The sequence below is a fragment of the Geotrypetes seraphini genome, chromosome 16 (assembly GCF_902459505.1).
Source record: "Geotrypetes seraphini chromosome 16, aGeoSer1.1, whole genome shotgun sequence".
Taxonomy (NCBI): Eukaryota; Metazoa; Chordata; class Amphibia; order Gymnophiona; family Dermophiidae; genus Geotrypetes; species Geotrypetes seraphini.
Window position 1 is genome coordinate 34,862,361 of NC_047099.1, and position 25,202 is coordinate 34,887,562.

The window sequence follows — 25,202 nt, forward strand, 5'->3', positions numbered from 1 at the left end:
AACATAGAGCCGAACGGAAGTCTTCCCGACGTCAGCGCTGACGTCGGAGGGGAGGGAGGGCTTCAACAAAGCTTAAACAAAGCCCTCCCTCCCTCCGACGTCAGCGCTGACGTCGGGAAGACTTCCGTTCGGCTCTGTGCTGCAGGCATGGCAGGTAAGGAGAAGGAGAGTAGCCTCGCGGTTCGAGTGGCTACCAAGAGAGAGGGGCGGCCGTCCCGCCCCGGTTGCAGCACAGCCGGCCAGGTTCCCTTACTTTTGTGGCACTTCCCCGACCGACCGATAACAGCCCGGGTCCGACCATCCTCCCTGCCCTGTAGCCGCGAATCTAAATACCTTCTTACAGCAGCTGTAAGAAGGTAATTTAGATTCGCGGTTAAGGGCAGGGAGGTTTGTCGGACCGGGGCTGTTGTCGGTCGGTCGGGGAAGTGCCACAAAAGTAAGGGAACCTGGCCGGCTGTGCTGCACCCGGGGCGGTAGAGAAGGTGTGCGGAAGAAGGGGTAGTCTTATACGGCGAGTATAACACAAAACTCTATTTTTTAACTAAAAGTTGGGGGGTCGTCTTATACGCCCAGTCGTCCTATACGCCGGCAAATACAGTAATTGTTTTTTGTGATGCTAAGAGAGAGTTTCAAGTTTATTAAAATTTTGATTTGAACGCAATATCAAATAATTCAGTGCGTTTAACAATAGTAATTTTGGGGGGGGGGGGGACAAATAACAATTTAAACAATAAAAACATACAATCTTATCTATAATTATCTAAAGATACATAAGGAATAGAAGGATAAATGACATTTGTTTAAAATAAAATAACCAAAAGAAAAAACATTTAGGGAGAAACATATTCGGGTGTAGCCAGTCTCGGATTTTGTCTACTTTGGGGTTGATGGAAGCGATATCGTTTATGTTAGAGGGGGGGTCAATGGTATGAAGAATATGGATATCATCGCATGAGCGGACGTCCTCCCCACCCAACGCAATTTAATGAGGCTTTTCAAAACCCGGACAAAGAGACGGGTTTTGAAAAGCCGCCCGGACCTCCGGGTTACCCTGAGCATGAGCCCTCGATGGAGAATTCTGTTTTGCAGGGAAGGGGTGCAGAAAACACAAGACTAGGGAAATGGACCAGTCGAGTCCGTGCGTGCGCTGGGGGTGGCTGGAGGAAATAGGTCACACGCAAGAGGCAATCTTTTTGAAAACAGAGATTACAGATCATTCCAGGAAGCTGATGCTAGGCTTGAACTGTCTTATACAAATACAAGAAATGGAACCACGCAGACAAGAGCTGTGGGGGACAGAAACAGATCTCGGGGCATGCCAGCAAATGCTCCCCCCCCTCCTGTCTGAAGCCGCCACGGGGCAGGTGTGGCCCGGCAGCACAGTTCCAGAGCGGGGTGGATATATGTGAGTTTCTGTCTGTGGGTGTCTGTGTGTTTCCAGGGTAATGCTGTGCTTTCGGTCCCAGGAGCTGTATGCTGCAGGCGGACTCCGATAAATATCATCAGACCTGGATCTCCGCTGTTCAGAGCAGCATTGCGACAGCTTTCAATGAGAGCCGCGAGGATTCGGCAATGCAGGTGAGGACTACACAGCCACTGCCCTGGACCGGCAGGGGGTGCTGCAGGGCGGGAATGAGGTGCAGAGCTGCACGGGGAAGTTCCTCAACACTGGAATTGCGGGGGTGCTGCAGGGTAGGGATAAGGTGCGGAGCTGTGTGGGCGAGATTCTTGGTACTGGAATACAGTGGCGTAGTGAGGGTGAATGGCGCCCCTCCCCCCTCTTCCCCGCCCACCCCTGCTACGCGTGTTTACCGATTCCCTTCCCTTGTACTTCTTTCATGTTCCCTGCGCGAGCGGCATCACGAACTTGCTGCCCACATCGGCCCCTCTCTCTGACATCACTTCATAGGCGCGGGACCCGGGAGTGGCGTCAGAGAGAGCCGACGCGGGCAGCACGTGGGATGGGAATTGGCACGCACGCGTAGCAGGGGGGGGCAGGAAGTTGCGGAGAGGAGAATGGGGGCCGGTGCCCCTACCGAGATGACGCTCTGCGCAGACCATCCCCCCTTACTACGCAAGGTGAGAATGAGATGCAGAGTTGGGGGGGGGGGATTCCTCAATAATGGAATAGAATGGAGTGTGTGATGCAGTCGTTGGAGCTACAGTCTCAGCACCCCGGGGTTGTGGGTTCAAATCCCTCGCTGCTCTTTGTGACCCTGGGCAAGTCGCTTAATCGCCCCAGGTACGTTAGACAGATTTTGAGCCCACTGAGACAGACAGGGAAAAATACTTGCATGTAACCCGCTTAGGCAGGAGTGAATTGCAGAGTTATGTGGGGGAGGGGGACCCTCAGTAATGTAATAGCGGGAAGGTACTTCAAGGCAGGAGTGAGGTGCGCTGGCAGACTGGAGTCAGAAAGCAAATAGAGGAGAGTAATTATTCGTGAAGGAATAGAGAATAAAACAGATTAGAACACCTCTCTGTCAATCTGTGGCGCGGTGGTCGGAGCGACAGTCTCAGCACCCTGGGGTTGTGGGTTCCAATCCCTCGCTGCTCCTTGTGACCCTGGGCAAGTCACTTAATCCCCCCCCCCCCAATTGCCCCAGATACATTAGATAGATTGTGAAACCGAAGAAACTTGAAACTTAATGAATATAACTAAAGGGCAGACTGGATGGACCGTTCAGGTCTTTATCTGCCGTCATTTACTATATTACCACCACTGGAAGCAGGTAACAAATTAAAACACCTTGGAGAAAGTATTTTTCCGGTCAACACGCAATGAAAGGGTTGGGGCCAAGTTTTTCAAGTGCAGGCCCTTTAACCAGAAGGCCTCGGGGGATCCTGACCTGCCACCTCTGGGACTGAAAAACCAGGAATATACGTCCCTGTTAGGATCTGCCGGATCGTTCCAGCTGACCCAGATTGGCCACTGTCAGGGCTGGGCTTAGTGGACCATATGTTTATTCTCTCAGTTTTGGAAGCCAGCAGCTGCTGCAAGGTAGGAACGAGGTGCAGTGCGTGGGGGGGGGGGATCTGGTGCTCTTAACAGCATAATGTGCAGCAGGGCAAGACTGAGGAGCACTGGTAGAGCTCAGAGAACGACCCGGGGACAAATGTTTCCTGCGCCCGTGGGATCTCTCTATCCCCGTCCCTGCCCCATTCCTGCATAAGGCTCAAACACTTTAAAATCATATGTCCCCGTGCCATTCTCTACCGTGTATAGAATGGACTGGAACCCGGCGGGTACTGCAGGGTGGGAATGAGGTGCAGCGCCAGGGAACTACTGGGCAGGAATGAGGTGCATTAGCAGTGCCGCGTTAGGATTCCTGTTTGCGGCGTTGGCAACATTATGATTTGTCTCCCTTCCAGAGATTGGAGAGAGCTAGTTCTGTGACTGCAGCCACACTGGACCCTTCCCGGTCGTCTCATGACAGCCTGGATAAGAAGGTGCTAGAGCAGGTGCAGCGAATCCCTGGAAACGCCCAGTGCTGTGACTGTAAGGAGCCGGCCCCAGAGTGGGCCAGCATCAACCTGGGGATCACGTTGTGTATCGAGTGCTCGGGGATCCACAGGTAGAGACGCCCCCACCTCTCACCTACAATTTTAGCCTCACCTCGTTGGGCCATTCAAGAGATGCACATGTGAGAGAGACCGACCTCTCACCTCCACCCTATGTTGCTCTTCCCTCTCTTTTAGACACTCTTAAGGCCAGTGGCAGACTGTCCCGGGCGCCATCTTGGTGGGGGTGCCAGCATCTCTCCGCCCCCCCCCCCCCCCACACACACACACTACGCTTGTTCTCTCCCTTCACCCACCATACCTTTTTCAGTCTTCATCAGCGTGAGCAACTCCTCTAGCCAGGCTTCCCTGTGAAATCACTTCCGGGTCATGGAGCCAGGAAGTGACATCAGAGGGAAAGCCGACGCAAGCAGCAGGCCGGAGAAGCTGCTCGCGCTGGCTCAGATTTAAAGAGGTACAGGGGGAAAGGGAGGGCACGAGTGTGGCATGAGGGGGGGGGGAAGAAGCGAGGGAGGTGCCACCGCCCCGGGCGCCCCCTAACCCTGCTAGGCCACTGCTTGGGGCCACTTGGGGGTCTACAAGTGAGAGATGTGAAAGATCAAGGTGCAATGAGGACATTTACCTCCACCAGCCACCCTTCCCCCTGCTTCACACTCTCCTATCCCGCTGTCATTACTTGATCCTTTTTCCTCATAGCTCTCCTTCCCCTCCTAGCTTCCCTCACACCCTCATTCTCTCTCTCCTCTCGTCCCAGGAGCCTTGGCGTTCACTTCTCCAAGGTCCGATCCTTGACTCTTGATTCCTGGGAACCAGAGCTTGTCAAGGTACAAAGAACTTTGTGGCAACTGGGGAGGGGGGTGGGGTTGGGTGTCTGTGTCTTCCTATGAACAGTTGTATGCTATGGCGGTATAATGAATTTTAATAACATATGCGTGTCTGTGTTCATGTATTTGGGTGTCTGTGAATCACTAGTGCTGTCTTCTCTTCTTTATCCCCTCTGTGTCTGTCTCTCACAGTTAATGTGCGAGTTGGGGAATTCTACCGTTAATCGGATCTACGAGGCCCGGATTGATGAAATGACCATCAAAAAGCCGAACCCCAGCTGTTCCAGGTGAGCCCCTTGCACTAAGGTGTCTACACCGGAGATTCCCCAACTGCGGCTTGCAAAACCTATGTTTGGGGTCGTGACTTGAGTGGGCATCACTGGCCTGAGCTTGCTTAAATTTTGCGCGTTTGGCTGTCGCAGAAATCGGGGTCGCAGTTGCCGAAAGGCTGGTAAATCATACGCCGCTGCTATCCTAGGCGCCCTGCGTCAGAGGAGGGCTCCCTCTGCTGGTCACATGGGCCAGTGCCTAATTGATCTACCTTCCCTGCCAGGAGTGAGAAGGAGGCCTGGATCAGAGCAAAATACGTTCAGAAGAAATTCATTAACAAACTGCCGGAGATGGGAATCCGACTTTGTTGTCGGAACCGTGGGAACACCCTGGACAGACTGCCCGGCAGGCCAGAGAAGTTTCTCAAGCCTCCTTTGAAGCCCAAACCAGGAACGCTGGCGCGATCCCCAGGTACTTTCTTATTTATTTATTTCATTTCCCATTGTCCCCAACGAGGTCAGAACGGCTTACGGGTTAACCCTTTCAGGACCATAAGGATCGTAGGCCAATTTTTGTGGTTTTGACGACATTTTTATGGTAAAAAGGGCTTGCAGATGCCAAAAAATTGATTTTTTTTGTGAAATATCATTATTTTTATTTAAAAAAATCACACTTCTGGCTTATGGACAGTGTGGCAAGTGAATCTTCTCGTCAATCTGGCAACGACGCTAATGAATGAATGTCGGAACCAGTTTGTTTACATAAAGGCAGTATCATATGGAATCCGTACATATCAAATTTAGAACTGTAGACTATCCCAATCAAAATTTATAGGATTTTAAAGTTATATGTCCCTTGGTCCTGAAAGGGTTAAACATGCATATTATATAATTGACAGGTTACAATTTGACATAATTACGGAACAAGTTTACTATACAACAGGGTTGTCCAATGTCGGTCCTCGAGGGCCGCAATCCAGTCGGGTTTTTAGGATTTCCCCCAATGAATATGCATGAGATCTATTAGCATATATAGAGATCTCATGCATATTCATTGGGGAAATCCTGAAAACCCGACTGGATTGCGGCCCTCGAGGACCGACATTGGACACCCCTGCTATACAAGGTTGTCTCCTAACTTGATGCAAACTAGGGATCTAGTACAAACAAAGAGAGATTCCAGGTTACGATTTGCAAAGTTGTCCGTGCCAGTGCATGCTTTTTTCAATACAGGTTTTTAGCCTAATGTGACACATTTTGAGATCTAGTACCAACGTACATTTCTCTGCAATCCATTTGTCGTAGGCAGGTAACAGGCCTGTACAACTTCAGCCCTCGCCAGGCCAGGTTTTTGGGATTTCCCCCAATGAATATGCACGAGATCTATGTGCATGCACTGCTTTCAATGCATATTCATTGGGGGAAATCCCGAAAACCCGACTGGATTCGGCCCTCGCGGACCGGAGTTGTGCAGGCCTGGCGTATAGCATAGCAGGTTTTAAGAAAGGTTTGGACAAATTCCTGGAGGAAAAGTCCATATCTGCTGTTAAGACATAGGGGAAGCCTCTGCTTGCCCTGGATCGGTAGCATGAAATGTTGCCATTATTTGGGTTTCTGGATCGGCCACCGTGAGAATGGGCTACTGGTTTGATGACCCAGTAAGGCTATTCGTATGTTTTTATGACAAACTTCCCTTGTTCAAAAACCCACCTTTTTGAAACAGCCTTCAACTCATAACCCTACTCCCCTCTGTCCTCTGCTCAGCACCCTAGCCAGTAGGTTGACCCATCCTCCCTAACTGTATCCCCCCCCCCCCTCCGGCATCCTGTTTGTCCGTCTTGATTGTTTAGATTGTAGGCTCATTTGAGCAGGGAATGTCTCTTTTGTGACTCTGCACAGTGCTGCGTACGTCTGGTAGCGCTATAGAAATAATTCATAGGAGTAGTGTGAAGACTTTCAGTCTTTGGGAAACAGAGCTGAGGCTGTGATGTCATAATGCCTCATTCCACCAATAAGAACCAACCTCATCAGCGATGTCACAATGGTTCGATTGTCCTGTTCTCCCCTCTGCCTTCCAACCCAGTCAGCTGATTAACCCTTCCTCTGTTTGTCTGTCTTGTCTGTTTACATTGTAAGCTCTTTCGAGCAGGGACTGTCTCTTTTGTGACTCTGCACAGCGCTGCGTACGTCTGGTAGCGCTCTAGAAATAATTAACAGTGGAAGCTTTTACTCTCAGGACTGTGGAACGTCACCTTTCCTCCTGCAGCATTTTTAATAAGGCTCCGAGTACATCAGTTGGCCATTTGGGAAGCTAGAGATGCTGGATTTACTAGAAAGTGAAAGAGGTTCATAGACAATGGCGCGAAAGACAAAGGCGCGCGCCGACAACTGAGCGCTAGACGGAGGCGCGCGCCGAAGAAAATTACAGTTTTTAGGGGCTCCGACGGGGGGTTTTGTTGGGGAACCCCCCCACTTTACTTAATAGACATCGCGCCGGCGTTATGGGGGGTTTGGGGGGTTGTAACCCTCCACATTTTACTGTAAACTTAACTTTTTCCCTAAAAACAGGGAAAAAGTGAAGTTTTCAGTAAAATGTGGGGGGTTACAACCCCCCAAACCCCCCACAACGCGGCGCGATGTCTATTAAGTAAAGTGGGGGGGTTCCCCCCCATGCCTCCCCCGTTGGAGCCCTAAAAACAGTAATTTTGAGCAGCGCGCGCCTCCGCGCTGCGCTCAATTGTCTGGGCACGCCTTTGTCCCGGCGCGCTTTTGACCTGACACCAGCGAAAGATGTTGGTTCTACAAACCTGGGATTCATATTTGCAAGATTTACATCCTAAGGGCCGTAGTGCGGTTTTAAGTTGGGTCTCTTAATTGGGCTTTTATTTAATTGAATGAAAACAATACTGGTATGTTTTGATAAGGTAGGGTAGAGAGTAGCATTGGGTGGGGTGGGGAGGGTATGGAGTGGGGCAGTAAGAGGTTATTGAAAGGTTCAAACACATAGTCTCATATAGATAAAGTGGGGGTTTATTGAAAATGGAATATGTTTCTTTTATTATGTATATTATTTTATTAGATTTGATGCATTCTTCTTGTAATCGGTGCCTTGATGTTATATTTGTTGTATTTGATGATGTTTGCATCAATAAAACCGTTTGAATCTAAGGCTCCGAGTAACCTGCCTCAGGCCCGCTCCAGAAAGCAATAGTGGTCTAAACATTTCTTTTTCTCTCCTTAGGTGTGAGCCGTGGATTCAGTGTAAGCGGTTCTCCAGCCCTGAGCCCTGTACAAGGTAGGAAAGCGCCCACCCCCCACCCCCATCTCGGCTTTCTGGCTACAACCCAGAAGGCTCACTTAAACTTGGTGTATCAACTTCACATTAGTCGCATCTAATAATACCTAATAACTCTATGAGTGTCGGGAGCAGGGCAAGGCATTCAGTGCGCCAGCCTGCGCTTAAAAAACGCTATTGTGGTTTTGTAAAAGGGGGGAAGAATAATGAATATAACCGCTACTGATATGGGAATAACATGGGGAGGGTAAGAGATGCTGGACCGCGGTGATGGGGAGGAAAGATGCCAGACCTCCAGGGGAAGAAAGGGAAGGGGCAGATAGAGATGCCAGATTATGGGAGGGGTGGAAGGGAAGGGGAGAGATGTTAAAACCACTGGATGGGGAACGGGGGGGGGGGAAGAGAGAGATGTCAGACAAGGGAAAGGAAGGAGGAGGGAGAGGTTTCAGATTAAGGCAGGGGGAGGGAAAGGGACAGACAGAGAGGCCAGTCCAAAAAGAGGGGAGGAGAGAAAGGAAGGAGGGGACAGAGATGACAGACTGTGGGAAGGAGAGGATAAACATTCCAGACCACAGGAGGGAGAAAGGGGGAAGACAGATGTCAGACAATAGGAGAGGGAAAGAGAGGGAGAAAATGGTACACAGGGATGGAGAGGAAGGACATGGTGCACAGAGATGGGATGGGTAGGAAAGGAGAAGGGGAGAGCGAGGGAAGGGCCAGGTATCCTCTTTTATATAAAGAGGAAATCTAGTAACCCTGTGAGTGGGGACTTTACTGGCAGTGGTGTAGCCAAGGGGAGGACCTCTCCAGGTGCCATCTGGGCGGGGGCACTGGCACCTCTCCTCCTGTTCACCAGCCTACCTCTTCAAATCTTTTCTGGCAGCTAGCAGTATCTCACTCTGGCCTCGGCTCTCCTTCTGACGTCACTTCCTGTTTGCAGGGATCAAGAAATGACATCAGCAGGAGAGCTAAGACTGGTGTGAGCAGCAGCTGGGAGATGCCAGCCAAGATTTGAAAGGGTGCTCGGACAGGGGTGGCACACAGTGTGGCAAATGCCAGGTGCCACCGCCCCGGGCGCCTCCTTCCCTCACTGTGCCGCTGTTTGCAGGTTCTCCGTCTTTCGCTGTTCCTGCTATATGTGGCCTAAAAAATAACAACATAAGCCTTGTTCTATGAACTAGTTTGGCCACAGGCAGAAAAAAATGTAGCGGGCCAGAAAGACGCATTCCCCCCTACCATGGGCCTTAGTTTGGGGGTCCCTGGTAAAAAATATAATAAATCCTATCAAAATTCGTGCAGAATAGTGTAGAGAATGATGGGGATCGCACAGTAATCGGCCGTAACAGTAATCATTTAAAATGAATTGCGGGGACGGGTTGGGGATGGCAACAAGCTTTGTCCCTGCCTCGTTCTCTACAATATAACCAAAGAAAAACATTGCGTATACATTTTTAAAATGTTAATCAAGATACTACTGTGTTGTGCCTGTCCATATTTGCACCTTGTGGTAGCTTGCACTGTCCTTGGTATGGCACTGCCTGACCCTGGTCAAAAATGTTTACCTCAGGAGTCGGTGTTATCCCAGGACAAGCAGGCAGGTATTCTCACTAATGGGTGACGTGATCCAACGGAGCCCCGATGCGGACGCCTCACAAGCAGTCTTGCTTGAAGAAACTCGAAGTTTCGAGTCGCCCGCACCGCGCATGTGCGAGTGCCTTCCCGGCCAGACCAGGGCGCGTCTCCGCAGTTCTTACTTTTCCGCAGAGCTGAGAAGTCCATCTTCGACTCTCTGCGTGAAGTTTTTTCACTTGTGCCTTCTTAAGTCCGCGGTTTTGGGTCTTTTCTCTCTTAATCGCTGATTTTCGTCGTTCTTTATTGTTTTCAAAAAAAAATTCTTCCATCCGTTCGACCGGGCAGGCCACGTGGCCGCAGCCCCGTGGCTTCGATCTTGCGGCGGAGCTTTACTGGCCTATGTCCCGGCCTATCACCGCATTGGGGCTCCGTTGGATCATGTCACCTATTAGTGAGAATACCTGCCTGCTTGTCCTGGGATAAACAATGTTACTTACCGTAACAGTTGTTATCCAGGGACAGCAGGCAGCTATTCTCATGTCCCACCCACCTCCCCTGGGTTGGCTTCTCTGCTAGCTAGCTGAACTGAGGAGACGCGCCCTGGTCTGGGCGGGAAGGCACTCGCGCAAGCGCGGTGCGGGCGATTCGAAACTTCGAGTTTCTTCAAGCAAGACTGCTTGTGAGGCGTCCGCATCGGGGCTCCGTTGGATCACGTCACCCATTAGTGAGAATAGCTGCCTGCTGTCCCTGGATAACAACTGTTCCGGTAAGTAACATTGCTTTATCAAACTCCAAAAGGATGGGCACACACAAAACCTGCCTACAATTCCTTCCCTTCCGCCTCCGCCAACTATTCATCTCAGAAGCAGTTAACGTTTCAAACCAAAGAAATTGAAGTTTACTGACAGAAAGCTGGACGAGTGAACAAACTTCAGGGTTAACGCACAGTGATATCTGCGTGGCGTTTATAAACCTGTTTGCAACGCTTAAAGTCGGTAGCAACGAGAAGACGTATATGGAATCCCAGGCTGGCTTTTTTATTTTTATTTTTTTCTCTTCTTCTCTCATCCCACCGTGTTCTCCTTTCTAGTCACGGCTGATGGCGAGGCGACAGGCATGGGCGAGGACCTGCGGAATCTTCACCCCGGAGCGTTGCTTTACCGGGCAGCGGCCTGCCAGAATCTTCCCATCATGGCTGATGCCTTGGCGCACGGAGCTGATGCCAACTGGGTCAACGGCGGCGAGGCGAATAAGACGCCGCTCATCCAGGCTGTCCTCATTGTAATGCTGGACTGGGGTGGATGGGCGTACTCGTCCTACAGGTTTCATATATGCCACTACAGATAGGACAGCGTTTATTTTCCCCTTTCTAAACCTCTGAGCCGTCCATTCCTTACAGTTGCCCCTCCTTGAGCTACTTGGTGTCTGGGAAATATTTTGCAATAGTTTAAACATTTAGGTTGACCTTTGAAAATACATTGGTATAATTGGGGAGGGGGGGGGGCTTTCTTTGTTAATTCATATCTTGACGCATTTATGAAGTCTTCTTGGATGGATTCTGGGCCCTCGTTAACTAAGAGCTCCATCTCTTTGCGAACGCGATGCGCTGGCGCGCCATCTCGTTAAAGAATAAAGTGCTCAGAAGTGTCTTGAATTTCAGGCAGACGTTTCTGTTGCAGTGGGATGATCTGAGGTTATTTGGAAAAATGGTGTGCCTAAAAGTTAGGAGGCCTAGTGAGAGCTAAGGCAGCTTCGGTGGTCTAAGCGCAATTTTATACGGTGCTCCTAAATTGTATCGAATTACACTTAGTACTGCGCTCGGGGCAGATTTTTTAAGGTGACATATGTAGAATCAGGGTCGTAATGTTCAAGTTGGAGTATTCCACCGTTAATCAAATGTATGAGGCCAGATTGAGGAACCACAGCTGTTTCTGGGTCTCTGTGTGTTTGGGGAGGGCTCCCTCTGCTGGTCAGAGCAGTAAGAGTGGAAAAAGATGCCTGGATCAGATCAAAATACATGCAGTAGAAATTCACTAAAAAGCCGATAGAGGCAGGGATCCTACTCTGCTGTCGGAGCCACAGGAAAATCCTGGAGAGGCTGCCAGGCTTGGTGTCCTTGTGCCTCCCCCTGAGCAATCCAGTACTAGAAGTAACTCTATACCAACCCGTCCTAGAGATGATATGCTCTCTGTCCCCACCCCTAAGCCTTCCTGTTTCTAATCATTTCTGTCCCTCTCATGTTCTTTCCCAGAATTCCCTGGTGGCCTGTGAGTTTCTTCTGCAGAACGGGGCCAGCGTGAACCAAGCTGATAGCTGTGGCCGGGGCCCACTCCATCATGCGACCATCTTGGGCCACACGGGGTAAGATATTCTGGTGCCTTCTCCTGGGAATCCATGTGTATGGGCAGGATAGTGGTGGCACACCTTTCTCTAGCATTCTCAGGCCTGTCGCACGAGAAGACCCATCCCAGATTCTACCTTTTTCTTGTTAACGATGTTCTGATCTTGGACACCACATTTAAGGTTGCACATTGAGAGTTTTCTCTCTGGTTTGAAAGAGGCAACAGAGATAGCAGACCAGTCTGGAATTTCTGGCTGCCTCATGCATACTATGCATGAGGCAGCCAGAAATCCCAGATTGGTCTGAAGGATTCACCCTGGAACTGGATAACTTGATAGGTCTCATGCTGTTTCTTCACTAGGGTGGAGGGGGGAAGATGGATGGTGGAGGGGGGGATGGACTTGGGGGAGATCATGGAGAGATGAACTTGGGGGAGATCATGGAGAGGAGATATGGGGGGAGGGAGAGGGGAGATGGGAGGGATGGAAGAAATAATGGATCTAAAAACAGGAGAGGGAGAGAGATGGTGGACAATGGGATTTAGGGAGGGAAGGAACAGAAAGGGAGAGAAGTTGGACACAAGGGATGGTGTAGAGGGGGGGTATAGAGATACTGGATAGGAGGGTAGTTGGGAAGAGAATGAGAGAGATGGTGAGCCCTGGGGTGGTGGGGAAGGAGGGAGAGATGCAGGATGAAAGGATAGTTGAGAAAAGGAGAGATGGTGGATCTGGGGATGGTGGGGTCCATCGCTGCAGCTGCAGGGGGATGGAGACAAAAAAAGGAAAGATGCCAGAACTCCAGGGGAGGGAAGGGAAATGGAAGGGGAGGACAGAGATGGAAGATGGATGGTTAGCACGGAGAAAGAAGGAGACCCTGGCAGGCGAGTTATCAGAAGACAACCACCGCGTGGGACTAACATGATTTGAATAATGACCAGACAACAAAAGGTAGAAAAAATAATTTCATTTTTTGTTTTGTGATTACATTACGTCAGATTTGAAACGTGTATCCTGCCAGAGCTGGTGTTAGACCGCAAACGTGAGCTAGGATTTAACAGAGAGAGGAAAAGTCTTTTTTGTTTATTTTGCTTACACCAAAGCGCCAGTGTGGGTAGGAGAGGGCAAAGGGGGCGAAGAGGCTATAAAATAAACTTACCAGGATGTTTGGAAAAAAAAACACTTAATTGGGCAGGAAAATCAAATCGAAAAATCGATTCAATAGGCTGAATCGAATCGAAATATTTTTTACTGAATCGGGCAGCTCTATTGTGCACCCTCTCTCCGCCTCTCTCTTTGGGTTCTCTCTTTTTCTGTCTGGGTGTACATCTGTTTGTGAGTTCCCCCCCCCCCCATCTCTTCCTAGATTCATGTCTCTTTGGATTTGTTATCTCTTTCTTTCTCTCTCTCTCTCTGTGACAGATTGGCATGTCTCTTCCTGAAGCGGGGCGCCACCATGAGCGCATTGGATACCGAAGGAAAAGACCCCCTGTCCATTGCAATAGAAAATGCCAATGCAGACATCGTGACGCTGTGAGTGGCTTCTGGTGGGGACAAGGGGGAAAGACAGTAGGCATTAAACGACAGCAGTTCAGACTAGGGATAGTAGACGTCCATGAAAACGCGGACATGTCCTCTTTTTAGGCAGTTGTCCGGGTTTTGGAAAGCTCTGGCCACGACCCACAAGTCAGAATTTTTTTTTAAAAAAATGCAGCTTTCAGGGGGTGGGGCTTAGGGCAGAACGGGGCGTGGCCATGCGTCGGGGATTTTATTGAACGAAATATGGTGTAACCCTAGTTCAGACAGACAGTAATATGTGGTGCTGAAGTGAATCTGTTTTGCCTTTTTTTTTTTAATTCACTGCAGGCTGCGTTTGGCAAAGATGCGGGAAGCGGAAGTAGCCCTTGGCCAATCAGGTTTGTCTGTGTCAGATTAATAAAAGGACCTTCGTTTTTTTTACTTTTCATGGGTTTGTTTTTCCTGGGAATTTATCGGTGTCTGTTTCAAGTAAAACAAAACCAGGAGAAAATTGGTGGGGAAAAAAAAAACAACCTCCTAATTTTTCCCGGTAAATATCAGAGTTTATTCTGATGTACAAATGATTAACATTTTTCCTTTGCTAAATAATATCCTAAAACCCTGAACACATAATTTACATTTTGGCATGAAATGAGTTCCTCATTTGAAGGGCCAAAGCATAGGCTCGACATTTAAAAGGATTTAATGTATTTATTTACTCAATTTTCTATACCATTCTCCCAGGGGAGCGTAGACTGGTTTTACATGAATTTATTTAGGGGTATTGAGCATTTTTGCCTATCTGTCCCGGCAGGCTCACCATCTGTCTAATGTACCTGGGGCAAAAGTGTCACAAGGGGCAGTGTGGATTTGAACCCACAACCTCATGGTGCTGAGGCTGTAGCTTTAACCACTGCTAAATGGACAAGGAAAGGCTTGTTAGGCCATCTGAGGAGCGGGCCCTGAAACAAGCTAATCATTTTAAATATGGGTAAACAGAGAGTCCGTGCAAATCATTTGCATGCAAACTAGATGGTGAATCAATTGCTATTTAAAAATTGGCCAGAGGGTCGGCCAACAGCGATTGAGTCGCTGTCTTTAGTGGATCTGGGCCTACGTCCTTGCCCATGCTGAGAAAGAATGGGGAATCAGCACTGGAATAGCAGGGGATGCTATGGGCAGAACTGAAGTGCATTGGTACAGCATTGTTGGGGGGGGGGGGGGAAAGTGGAGGATCTCAGCAGAGGGATGGGCAGGGCAGGGCAGGACTCAGGTATTTGTCTGGGAGGGAGGATGCCTGGAACTCATGTGCCGAAGAGAAGGACTCATTTTTTCCCCCCCTCTCTGGACTGTCTCTAGGGGATGAAACCTACCTGGATATCTTTCGGGATTTCTCTCTAATGGCTTCGGATAATCCGGAGAAGCTGAACCGCCGGAGCTATGACCTGAAGCTTACAACGCTGTAGGAGAGAGAGTGGGGGCGGCCTGATTGCTGTTCCGAGCAGCGGCTTGCAGTGCGATGTCTGTCCATCGTCCCCTCCCTGAACTCTTGCCCACGGAGCAGTCTTCTTTTTTTTTGATTTTCCTTCAGTGTTTCATGTTCTCTGACAGGCGCTCAGGGAACAGAAGGGGTTGTAGAGCAAGGGAGAGGAACGCTCGCTGTTTTTCTCTTCTGAGCTGCTTCTCCTGGGCTGCTGACTGCCTCATATGACTGAACATTTGGCTTTCTATTTATTTTGTGTTTGTTTTGAAATGCTGGTATTCAGTTCCTCATTTCCCAGTACAACTTGTGCAATGGCAAGGTCCCCCTCCCATCATGCAGCCCCCCTGGCACTCCCGTCACCCAGGGCCCGACTCCCATCAGGTGGAGCTCTGGAGCCCCCCACTCCCATCATCAGAGGCATAGTAAGTGGGGGGGGGGGTTCCGCCCAGCACCATTCCTCCTTTCTGTCCCCCCCACCCCCACTACCGCTCCGCTTCCCTCATACACGGCGGGAGCGGGAATCCCAAACTGCTGCTCGCGTCAGCGTCGGCTCTTCTTCTGATATCACTTCCTGGACCCGTGCCTAGAAAGGGACGTCAAAGGGGTCGCTGCCCGTGCCGTGAACGTTAAAGAGGAACGGGGGGGAAGGAGCGGGTGGGGGTGGGGGGCGGAGAAGAGGACGGGAGAGGGGCAGCAGTGCCCCCCCCCCCCGGGCGCCTCTCACCCTCGATACGCCACTGCCCGTCAGGTGTCGCTCTCCATACCACAGGCGTCTGTTCTGGTTCGTTTTCGTCCTGGGTAACCTTCTGGCCACTTCCGTTGTCCGAGCTGCTTTGCCCAGCCCTAGGTAGAGGCCAAAGAGGAACTCTGCCAGGAACCAATATGGCTGCCTCCCCTTCCCCCAAGTCTGTATTTCCTGCTGCCTTCCTACATTATGAGCACAGATCATAAATTACATCTATGAACATATGTTTTCCAATAAAGTGCAGAGGGAATTTGTATAATATAGAGGTGACTATTGATTTTGGGGGTGGGGGGAACTCTTGGAATCTGTCCTTAGTTTGCAACTGACCTCCATGGGAGAGAGAAAAGGGAGAAAATGAACAGAAGACACATGGTTAGGAGTCTTCAGATAGGTCTGCAATCCTGTGGAGCACCCTTCTGGCTACAAAAATCCAGCGTTACAGGAGAAAGGCCGCTATATCTACACGGAGAGATGGAACCAGAGGAGAGAGAGAGCGCGATTCAGGCACCTACCGCCTTCCAACCTCACTAGTACCAGACTGCTCCTTCTACTTCCTGCTGAGGACACAACTCAGGACACCAACCCCTAGACAGAAGTTTCTCTGTTTTATTTTTCCAGAATTTTCTCCGAGAAGGAGGATGGGAAACGAGGGTCAGCCCAGGCGTATCTGGCAACCTAGGTGAATCTTCAGCCATACACATTACAAATATGATAACCCTAGGTATCCGGCAAGTCCTTTTCCCTTCCCACTTTCCCCCCTATCCTCCCCCCCCTCCCCAAGGTGTCTAGTGACTTCCCTTAACTAGTCCATGTGGGAACAACTGAGGCCACAGTCAACTTGTTCAAAGAAGTCTCATTGCGGCTGGTGCAGGTTCTTGAGCATCCGCATGTGCTCAAGGCCTGCCGAGTTCTGCCTCCTCTGAACTTCTTGTTTTGGGGGAGGGGGGGGGGTGAGAGTGGGATCTGCAAGGCCTTTAGCATGCTCAAGTCCCCACACACCAGCCAGAATGAGGCTTCTTAGTTTAAACAAGCTGATGGCAGCAGCCTCTGTGCTTCCCCCCAAAACATGCCCTAGGCAAGGCCAACCTTGATTGAAACCCTAAGTTGAAGTTAAAAACAGGAATGGGTCTCCATTAAGGTGACCTGAACTGCCCAATTTTGAAGGCAAGGATGCTGGGCTGAAGGGACTATGAATTTGATCCAATGTGACCTGTATAATAGTTTGAGGCCTACCTTCCTCTCTGCTTGTGGTCTTTAGGAATGTACTTGGGCTGCCTGCCTGCCTTCTTCTCCTCTTTCCTCCCTCACTATCTCCTGGGATGGCTTCCAAGTTGCTGTAGCGACCAGGTAGAGTCCTCTCTGTGTCTGAAGTGGATAAACAAGTGTTCCCCGCAGAGAGGAGAGAAAGGGAGGAGAGAGAGAGAGAGAGACCGGTGAGCAGGATGTGAGCCTGGTGATATGCGAAGGGTAAGTTAAACACACCGCCGTCTTGGTTAGCTGCACGAATCTTTGCCTCCGATCTGGAGGGACTCGATCCTCTCATATGGCACAGAGAGAAATTCCTGATCGATTCAGTGCACGGAAGAAGTGTCTGAGGTGCAGGGTGGGCCAGGTCTTGGGCAAAGATCAGACGGAACAGAAAATGATAGGAAAGGCCCACACGCTAGATTGTTGCCCTGTTATGTGCCAGTGTGTCTGAGTTGCCACGTTTAAAGGCCAGCTCACGTTTCCGAAGGGATAAAGGTTGATGAAATCAGCTAGCGTGTCTCTCTCTTTGCTTGGTGTTCTGTCCGCAGATTCTTTTAACCGTGCCTGATGTTAGGCATCGGGTTTACCAGATTTTACTATTGTAAAATCCGGACCCATGGCGCCACCCCCAGTTCTGCCCGTCACGCCCCGTTCTGCCCCCCCCCCCAAAAAAAAAAAAACCTGTTCTCGTGCTTGGAGCTGCGTCTGGAGGGCACGACGATGACATATCTGGGTAAATCCACACATCTGGTAACCCTAGTTAGGCGCCAATTGCACAAAGCAAGTTCTAGAGCAGTGGTTCCCAACCCTGTCCTGGAGGACCACTAGGCCAGTCGGGTTTTCAGGCTAGCCCTAATGAATAGGCATGGAACAGATTTCCATGCCTGTCACCTCCATTATATGTAAACCTCTCTCATGCATATTCATTAGGGCTAGTCTGAAAACCCGATTGGCCTAGTGGTCCTCCAGGACAGAGTTGGGAACCACTGTTCTAGAATACTAGCATGCGAGACAGTGCTATTTCCATGTAAGGCAGAAATCCATTTGCAAACCCCCTTCCCCCCCCCCATCTGCCTCAGCTCCACACCGTTTCATTTAACGTCATCCATGAAGCTCCTGGGCGCCATTTTGGACAGTAAGCTGACACATCAACAGCAAATTCAGCTCTGTTGTACAGAATGGTTTCCACAGACTACGACTGATAATATGTTGCCTTTCCAAAGTTTTTGGCTCTTCTGCGTTGAACGCTCTGGTTCACTCCCCTGTTATTTCTTCTCTTGATTATTGCAATTCATTATATAAAGGAATTTCCCCAAAAGAGATCAGGCTAATGCAAATTAGATAACACTGATCGAAAATATGAAAAAAATTTGACCACATTACACGTTCATAAAAGCACATGGGCTCCCAAAATTGTAAGTACCTCACACATTCAAGTGCATACATGACCCAGGTGCAGTGGCATAGCCAGCCGGAAAATTTTACAGTAAGAGCCAAAAAGGGTGGGGGGAATTTTTTTTCTCTACCCTGGCCCCTCCCACAATTCAACGTTAAAATATAAATACCTCAACTAGTGGGGATCCCCGAACTCTGCCAGCTGAAGATCTCCTCCGAAGGTGCCCAGAACTTCCTTTTGCCTACCTCAGAAGTTGGCAGCAACATTCCTGAGCCGCTGACATTGGCACCTCATACATGAGCTGAGCGTTCACAGGATGCTGGAGTGGTCAGCTCAGGCCCACTGCTGAACACTGCCGAGCTTGGCAGAAGGGAGTTCTGGATGCCTTCAGAGAAAGTCTTCAGCTGGCAGGGCTTGGGGATCCCCACCGCCTAAAGCAAGGCTGCGATGCTGCATGGGTGGGCCTAGTTCAAAGTGAATGCACCCATGCCCACCCGGGTCCACCCATGGCTATGCCGCTGCCCTGGTATGGGGGAGTGTGGGGAGGAGTTTGTGATTTTTCCCATTCTCTGCCCAAAGAGAATGCTTAGGTTTGTATTTAAATCCAAATAATTGGCAAAAAAAACTTTATTCTGAGAATATCTATATACAGTATATAAAATCAGATGTAACTGTGTGTGTGTGTGTGTGTATGTATGTTTGTATGTTCTAACATAACTCTGAAACGTATATGAAACTGGGTCTCTTTTCCCTGGAGAAGAGGAGACTTGAAGGGGATATGATAGAGACTTACAAGATCATGAAGGGCATAGAGAGAGTAGAGAGGGACAGAAAGAGAGAGAGAGACAGAGAGAAAGAGACAGAGAAAGATTGGAGAAACTGGGTCTCTTTTCCCTGGAGAAGAGGAGACTTAGAGGGGATATGATAGAGACTTACAAGATCATGAAGGGCATAGAGAGGGACAGAAAGAGAGAAATAGAGAGAGAGAGAGACAGAAAGAGAGAGAGAGAGAGAAAGATTGGAGAAACTGGATCTCTTTTCCCTGGAGAAGAGGAGACTTAGAGGGGATATGATAGAGACTTACAAGATCATGAAGGGCATAGAGAGAGTAGAGAGGGACAGATTCTTCAAACTTTCAAAAAATAAAAGAACAAGAGGGCATTCAGAAAAATTGGAAGGGGATAGATTCAAAACAAATGCTAGGAAGTTCTTCTTTACCCAACGTGTGGTGGACACCTGGAATGCGCTTCCAGAGGACGTAATAGGGCAGAGTACGGTACTGGGGTTCAAGAAAGGATTGGACAATTTCCTGCTGGAAAAGGGGATAGAGGGGTATAGATAGAGGATGACTGCACAGGTCCTGGACCTGTTGGGCCACCGCGTGAGCGGACTGCTGGCCGCGATGGACCTCAGGTCTGACCCAGCGGAGGCATTGCTTATGTTCTTATGTTCATAGATTGCAACCAGACTTGGTATACATATCACTTACTATCTGTGAAAAAATACTGTGGGGGAGGGAAGGGGGTGGCATGTAAAAATTTTCAAAAACAATAGATAATTGGGATAAATAAATATCCAGGCAACGCCGGGTAATCAGCTAGTCCACCTTTTTTCAGAATAGTAAACACCATAAAGTTTTTATTACATTCAAAAGGTTCTCGTAATTTTTAAACAGAATTAGCAGGATCAGAAGTGTCAATCGAGGCTCAGTTTCCCTCTTATTGCCATGAGCTTTCCACACCCACCTCCTCATAAATCATAAGAGATTATTTTAAAAAATTTTATGGCGTCTACTATTCTGAAAAAAGGTGGTTAATAAGTTTATATTTAACCACAAACATTTACACCTGCTGCACGCTCACACACAATTTTGGCTGCTGGTATAAGAACATAAAGAGTTGCCATTGGAATAGACCAGACATGGGCAAACTACGGCCCGTGGGCCATATCTGTCCTGTTTAGTTTTTTATGTGCAATAATTTTTATTGAATTATAATAATAAAAATCATACATATAATAAATCTTGCAAAGAATATTATGTACAAAATAGGAACAAAAAAATCAAGAATTAAGACAAGTGAACAAGAAAAGAGACTTAAAATAACATTAATGTATCTATCAACAACCTCCCATTACATCCCCCATCCCGTCTCTCCAATCCCCCCCTACTCCTCCACCTCCCTATTCCCATCTGCAACTCATCAAATGTCCTTCACTTCCTGATTACAAATTCAATGAGTTTGCAACATAACTACGTAGAAACATAGAGCATGACGGCAGAAAAGAGCCGACGGCCCAACAAGTCTGCCCACTCAAGAACCCTCCCTCCTTCGAGAATCCGTTTTTTTTTAAGCATTCCTCTGGAGCGACCCCACCTGTCCGTCCCATCGTCCCTTGAAGTCGAGCGTGGTACTGGCCTCGACTACGTGACGTGGAAGACCATTCCGTCGATCAATTACCCTTTTGGTGAAGAAATATTTCCTGGTGTCCCCGTGAAATCTTCCCCCACCCCCCTGAGTTTTAGCGGCTGCCCTCTTGTCGCCGTGGGACCGGTAAGACAAAAGATTTCTTTTAATCCGGCCTGTCGACCGTCCAGCCCTTCACCACCGCTGGGCTTCCACTTACAAACATTAAGGGCTCCTTTTAGTAAGCTGCGTTAGTGCACGCTAAACCCGCGCTACGCGGCTAGAACTAATGCCAGCTCAATGCTGGCGTTCAGGTCTAGCACGCGCGGCAATTTAGCGCACGCTATTCTGTGCATTAAAGCCTTAATGCGGTTTACTAAAAGGAGCCCTAAGTGCCTTCACGCGCCGAGCCTGCTTTTCACGCATATTCTAGAGCCCTGAGGGAGGGGCCGCAGCGGACCCGCCCCCTCCGTGTCCTACCTTCAAGCAGAGGCGGCGATAATGACAATTCATCCTGAAACCTGCAACCGTCCCCGCATAGGGGGTTGGGCGACGGGTGCGTGGAAGGAGCGCGCGTGGTTTGGCGGGTGGCGTGGTCGTGCATCGCAAATGGCCAAGAGGAGGCTTTGCGCCTGAGCGGACTAAGCACTCGTGGCAGGCGCAGACTGCAGCGCTGTAGGGGAGCTGCTCCCCGGCTCTTCTCCTGCGCAGTGGGGCCACCGTGCAAAGCACCAGCACTGCTAGTCCTGACCGACAGGGTTGTACTGAGCCCACCGTTTCGCCTTTATGCTCCCCCCCCCCCCACCCCTTGTCTGTTCTGCTGAGCCCGGCGCTGGATTGTCTACCTCTGCCTCATCATTCTGGCGCAGATCTGTGTCGAGGAGCCTGCGCAAACGCTGCCAATCCTCCCTGACAGTGCTCTTTGGCCCAGAAGCGAGGAGTCGGGGTAGCAGCTATCAGTCCCCGTCTGGACTTTCGCCGATGGGATTATTTAATTTTATTTGAAGTTAGGGATGGTTGTAAGTTTCCAAGACGTACACGTTTTGGGGTTTTTGGGGGGGTTTGGGTTTTTTTTTTTAAATTTGGGACCCATATATTCAAAATCTTTCCTCTAGAGCACGAACTATGATTGTTAATAGTTTACACTGAAGCTTTGGAAACATTTATAACTTTGTAATACCTGGTAATATGTGTCATCTTCCATTCAAATGAGGGGGGGAAGTTGGGGGTGTGGGGGTAGGATGAAATAGGTCATATCGAAAGGTATATTGAAGGAATGATAAATTTCTTTTTATATTATGGTTTTAATTACTTCAATATAATTTGAATAGGAGGAGGAAAGGGGAGGGAGGAAATGGGGGGAAGAGGGGAAGGGAGGTGGGGTAGTAGGGGGGTTGATTTGGGTCATATGGAAATATATTTTGAAGGAATGATAGAAACATGTAAGTAAATATTATAATTGTGAATCTATTTGAATTGAAATCTATTTGTATTACATTATTTCCTTCAATAAAATGTTATAAATTAAGATATGCTGAGGCAACAGAGCTGCTTCAGGCAACTGGACTTCTGCCAGACTTATTTGATTTTGAGTTTCAATTTAGATGTCATTTACACAGATTGTGCTCCTATCTGTAAATTTAGGAACATCTATGAAATATCTATTTTAATGCTAACAATTCTTTCTACTCTGTCTTTACTGTATTCCTTCTCTCACCGCCTAGAACCGAAAGGCATTGTACGGTCACCAAATAAAGAATTACGTTATGTTTGTTGTCCTGCATGCAGGAGTTATAGTGAATAGTTTATACGAAGAATAAAATACCTTTGCTGTTCCTCGTACATAAGTTACACCGCGTTAGATAACAGAAGCTGATGTTTTTCCGTAAATCGACACTGCGGTGTTTGTCCGTCTCAGAACAGAAATGGCAGCCTTCTGGAGATTTGGGGTACGCGTCTTAATTCAAGATCCAAGGCCCTGACGGCAGAGAGCACACCTGGGCCTGGTAAGCAAGATGTGCGAAACAGAAACCAGGAAGAGATGAGGAAAGGCTTTAATCCGTTAATTGTGGTGTTGCTGAAGTTTGACCTCGACAGAGGAGATTTAAAAAGGTGTGCCTTGGTGTGTATGCCTGGGCTGCATTAGTTTAAAATGCCTATTTTAAGGGACTGGCTTACAATGTGTTTTGCTGTTAGATTATAGATTCAGCTTCCCAGTAAGGACAGCGACGAAGGAAGGCGACGAAAATAGTAGGAGGTTTGCACCAAAAGACGTACGAGGACAGTCTGGAAATCCTGAATATGTATACCCTAGAGCAGGGGTGTCCAACCTGCGGCCCTGTGAAGTATTTTGTGCGGCCCCAGTCGAGGGCGATGCAGTGTTTTCCTCTGCTGCTCTGGGTGTTTACCATCTTGCCGGCTCCCTCTTCTGTCTTGCTGCAGCGTTTGTGGTGGCCCCAGAAACATTTTTTTTTCGGCCAATGCGGCCCAGGGAAGCCAAAAGGTTGGACACCCCTGCCCTAGAGGAAAGGAGGGACAGGGGAGATATGATTCAGACGTTCAAATACTTGAAAGGTATTAACTCAGGACAAAATCTTTTCCAGAGAAAGGAAAATGATAAAACCAGAGGGCGTAATATGAGGTTGAGAGGTGGTAGACTCAAGAGCAATGTTAGGAAATTCTACTTTACGGAGAGGGTGGTGGATGCCTGGAATGCGCTCCCGAGAGAGGTGCTGGAGAGGGAAACGGTGACGGAGTTCAAAGAAGCGTGGGATGAACACAGAGGATCTAGAATCAGAAAATAATGGGTATATGTTGAAGGAACTAAGGCCAGTACTGGGCAGACTTGCACGGCCTGTGTCCTGCATATGGCCATTCAGTTGAGGATGGGCTGGGGAGGGCTTCGACGGCCGGGATGGTTTAGATAGGGCTGGAGTGAGCTTTGACGGAGACCTCAGTAGATGGGGCAGAGACTTCAATACCGGGCAGAGTTCTGGTTTTCTGATCCAGAAATATCTAGGAAAAAGGACAATTTCAATTAAATTTTAAAGAGAGGGTACAGTTGAGCAGACTGGATGGACCATTCGGGTCTTTATGTGCCGTCATTTACTATGGTTGTATATGAGGCAGCGGACGATGAAGTAACAAGGAAATGAAGCCGAGGCGCTAGAAAAGGTTCAAAGAAGAGCCACCGAGATGGTGAAGGGGGATGGAACTCCTCTCGTATCAGGAAAGACTACTTCCATCCAAAATACAGACTTTTTAAACAACTGCTTAATATTAAAAAAAAATCACATTTTGTCAAAAGGGGTCTATTTTTAACATTCTCAGGCGAACTGACAAACTTAAGAAGAATTAAGACACTAATAACACCCAAAAATATATTTAAAATAATGAATCCTCTTTTGAATAGCCACTCCAAAAATAATAAGAAGTCCTCATAGAGCAAAATTCAGGCTATTTCACTCTTTGCTGATACTAACAGAGCTCAGTGGATTACCGACCACCAATCATCTTACGAAGAGTTAAACATTTCAAAGTTACATATTGCTTCCAAACTCATAAACTAGCTAATTCATTAAAATAGCAGGTCACTAAGCATAGGAGAATCACATCGGATTTGACTTACTTAATCTAATCTTCCACCTGACTTAGGGCTGAGTGGATTAAGTAACTTACCCAGGATCACACGGGATTTGAATCCACAACCTCAAGGTGCGGAGGCTCTGGCATTAGCCACTGTGTCACAAACTCCCCGAAGAGCTAGATGGATGAGAAGCTTAAAGAAATTCCAATAGATGCCTCATTGTGCGATGCTTTCTAAAGGGAGCGGAGGGGATAGTGGATTGCATGGTCAGGAACACTACATAGGCCGTATGGACTTTATCTGCATTCAGCACAGATCCCTGCGCTAATAACTGCTATCACAGTTTAGAAACATAGAAAAAGACGGCAGATAAGGGCCGCGGCCCATCTAGTCTGCCCACCCTAATGACTCTCCCCTATTTATCTCTGTGCAGAGATCCCACTGACGATCCCATTTCTTCTTAAAATCAGGCACGCTGCTTGCCTCGATCACCTGAAGTGGAAGTTTAGTAAAAGGATGGGAGGTGGGGGAGTGTTTCCCTCTGGAGTTCGTAAGATGTGACATGTATAGGCAAGGGTGCTTAAAAATTCCTTTAAATCAAACCTGTGGCTTCCAATGAAGGCAACCATCTGGAATTGATACGCTTTATCTCACTAAAGGACATTTCTGTGTTGGATTTCCTTCCTCTATTCATTCTGTCGTTCCCACCGTGTTTGTTTTGGCTCCCAAAACAATGGGAAGTATTTTGATATCTCTCTGCCAGATTTTCGTGAGCTCCAGTTGCATTTCTCAGCCCTGGTGGGTTATACTGGGCTGCAGCAGAGGGCCGCTTTCACGGCCTCTGGAAGAAGAATTTTGTAGTCAGTGTGTCAGGCTTCAAGAGTTTGATGATAAAGGAGATGGAACACCTCTGGTATGAGGAAAGACTAAAACGGTTGGGGCTCTTCAGCTTGGAGAAGAGACGGCTGAGGGGAGACAGGATTGAAGCCTACAAAATCCTGA

At 48.6% G+C, this 25,202-nt stretch overlaps 2 protein-coding genes across 4 annotated transcripts in view; both read left to right on the forward strand.

The window, feature by feature from the left end:
- Positions 1 to 15,815, forward strand: part of ACAP1 (ArfGAP with coiled-coil, ankyrin repeat and PH domains 1) — a 51,521-nt gene extending 35,706 nt beyond the window's left edge. The window contains exons 13-23 of one of the 3 annotated variants that reach the window (XM_033925103.1): positions 1,467 to 1,578; positions 3,373 to 3,575; positions 4,277 to 4,346; positions 4,539 to 4,633; positions 4,900 to 5,087; positions 7,857 to 7,910; positions 10,573 to 10,763; positions 11,734 to 11,843; positions 13,242 to 13,352; positions 13,686 to 13,735; positions 14,697 to 15,815. In XM_033925103.1, the coding sequence (XP_033780994.1) occupies positions 1,467 to 1,578; positions 3,373 to 3,575; positions 4,277 to 4,346; positions 4,539 to 4,633; positions 4,900 to 5,087; positions 7,857 to 7,910; positions 10,573 to 10,763; positions 11,734 to 11,843; positions 13,242 to 13,352; positions 13,686 to 13,735; positions 14,697 to 14,803 (1,291 nt within the window). In that variant the 3' untranslated portion in view covers positions 14,804 to 15,815. Of the gene's footprint in view, positions 1 to 1,466; positions 1,579 to 3,372; positions 3,576 to 4,276; positions 4,347 to 4,538; positions 4,634 to 4,899; positions 5,088 to 7,856; positions 7,911 to 10,572; positions 10,897 to 11,267; positions 11,844 to 13,241; positions 13,353 to 13,685; positions 13,736 to 14,696 lie in introns of those variants that run through there. The other 2 variants (XR_004537275.1, XR_004537276.1) reach the window with 2 other exon arrangements.
- Positions 15,816 to 16,980: 1,165 nt separating this feature from the next.
- LOC117349544 (monocarboxylate transporter 13-like) overlaps positions 16,981 to 25,202 on the forward strand; it is a 31,490-nt gene continuing 23,268 nt past the window's right edge. Inside the window, exon 1 of the mRNA XM_033923095.1 lies at positions 16,981 to 17,032. The gene's annotated coding sequence lies outside the window, so the exon portion shown is untranslated. The remainder of the gene's footprint in view (positions 17,033 to 25,202) is intronic.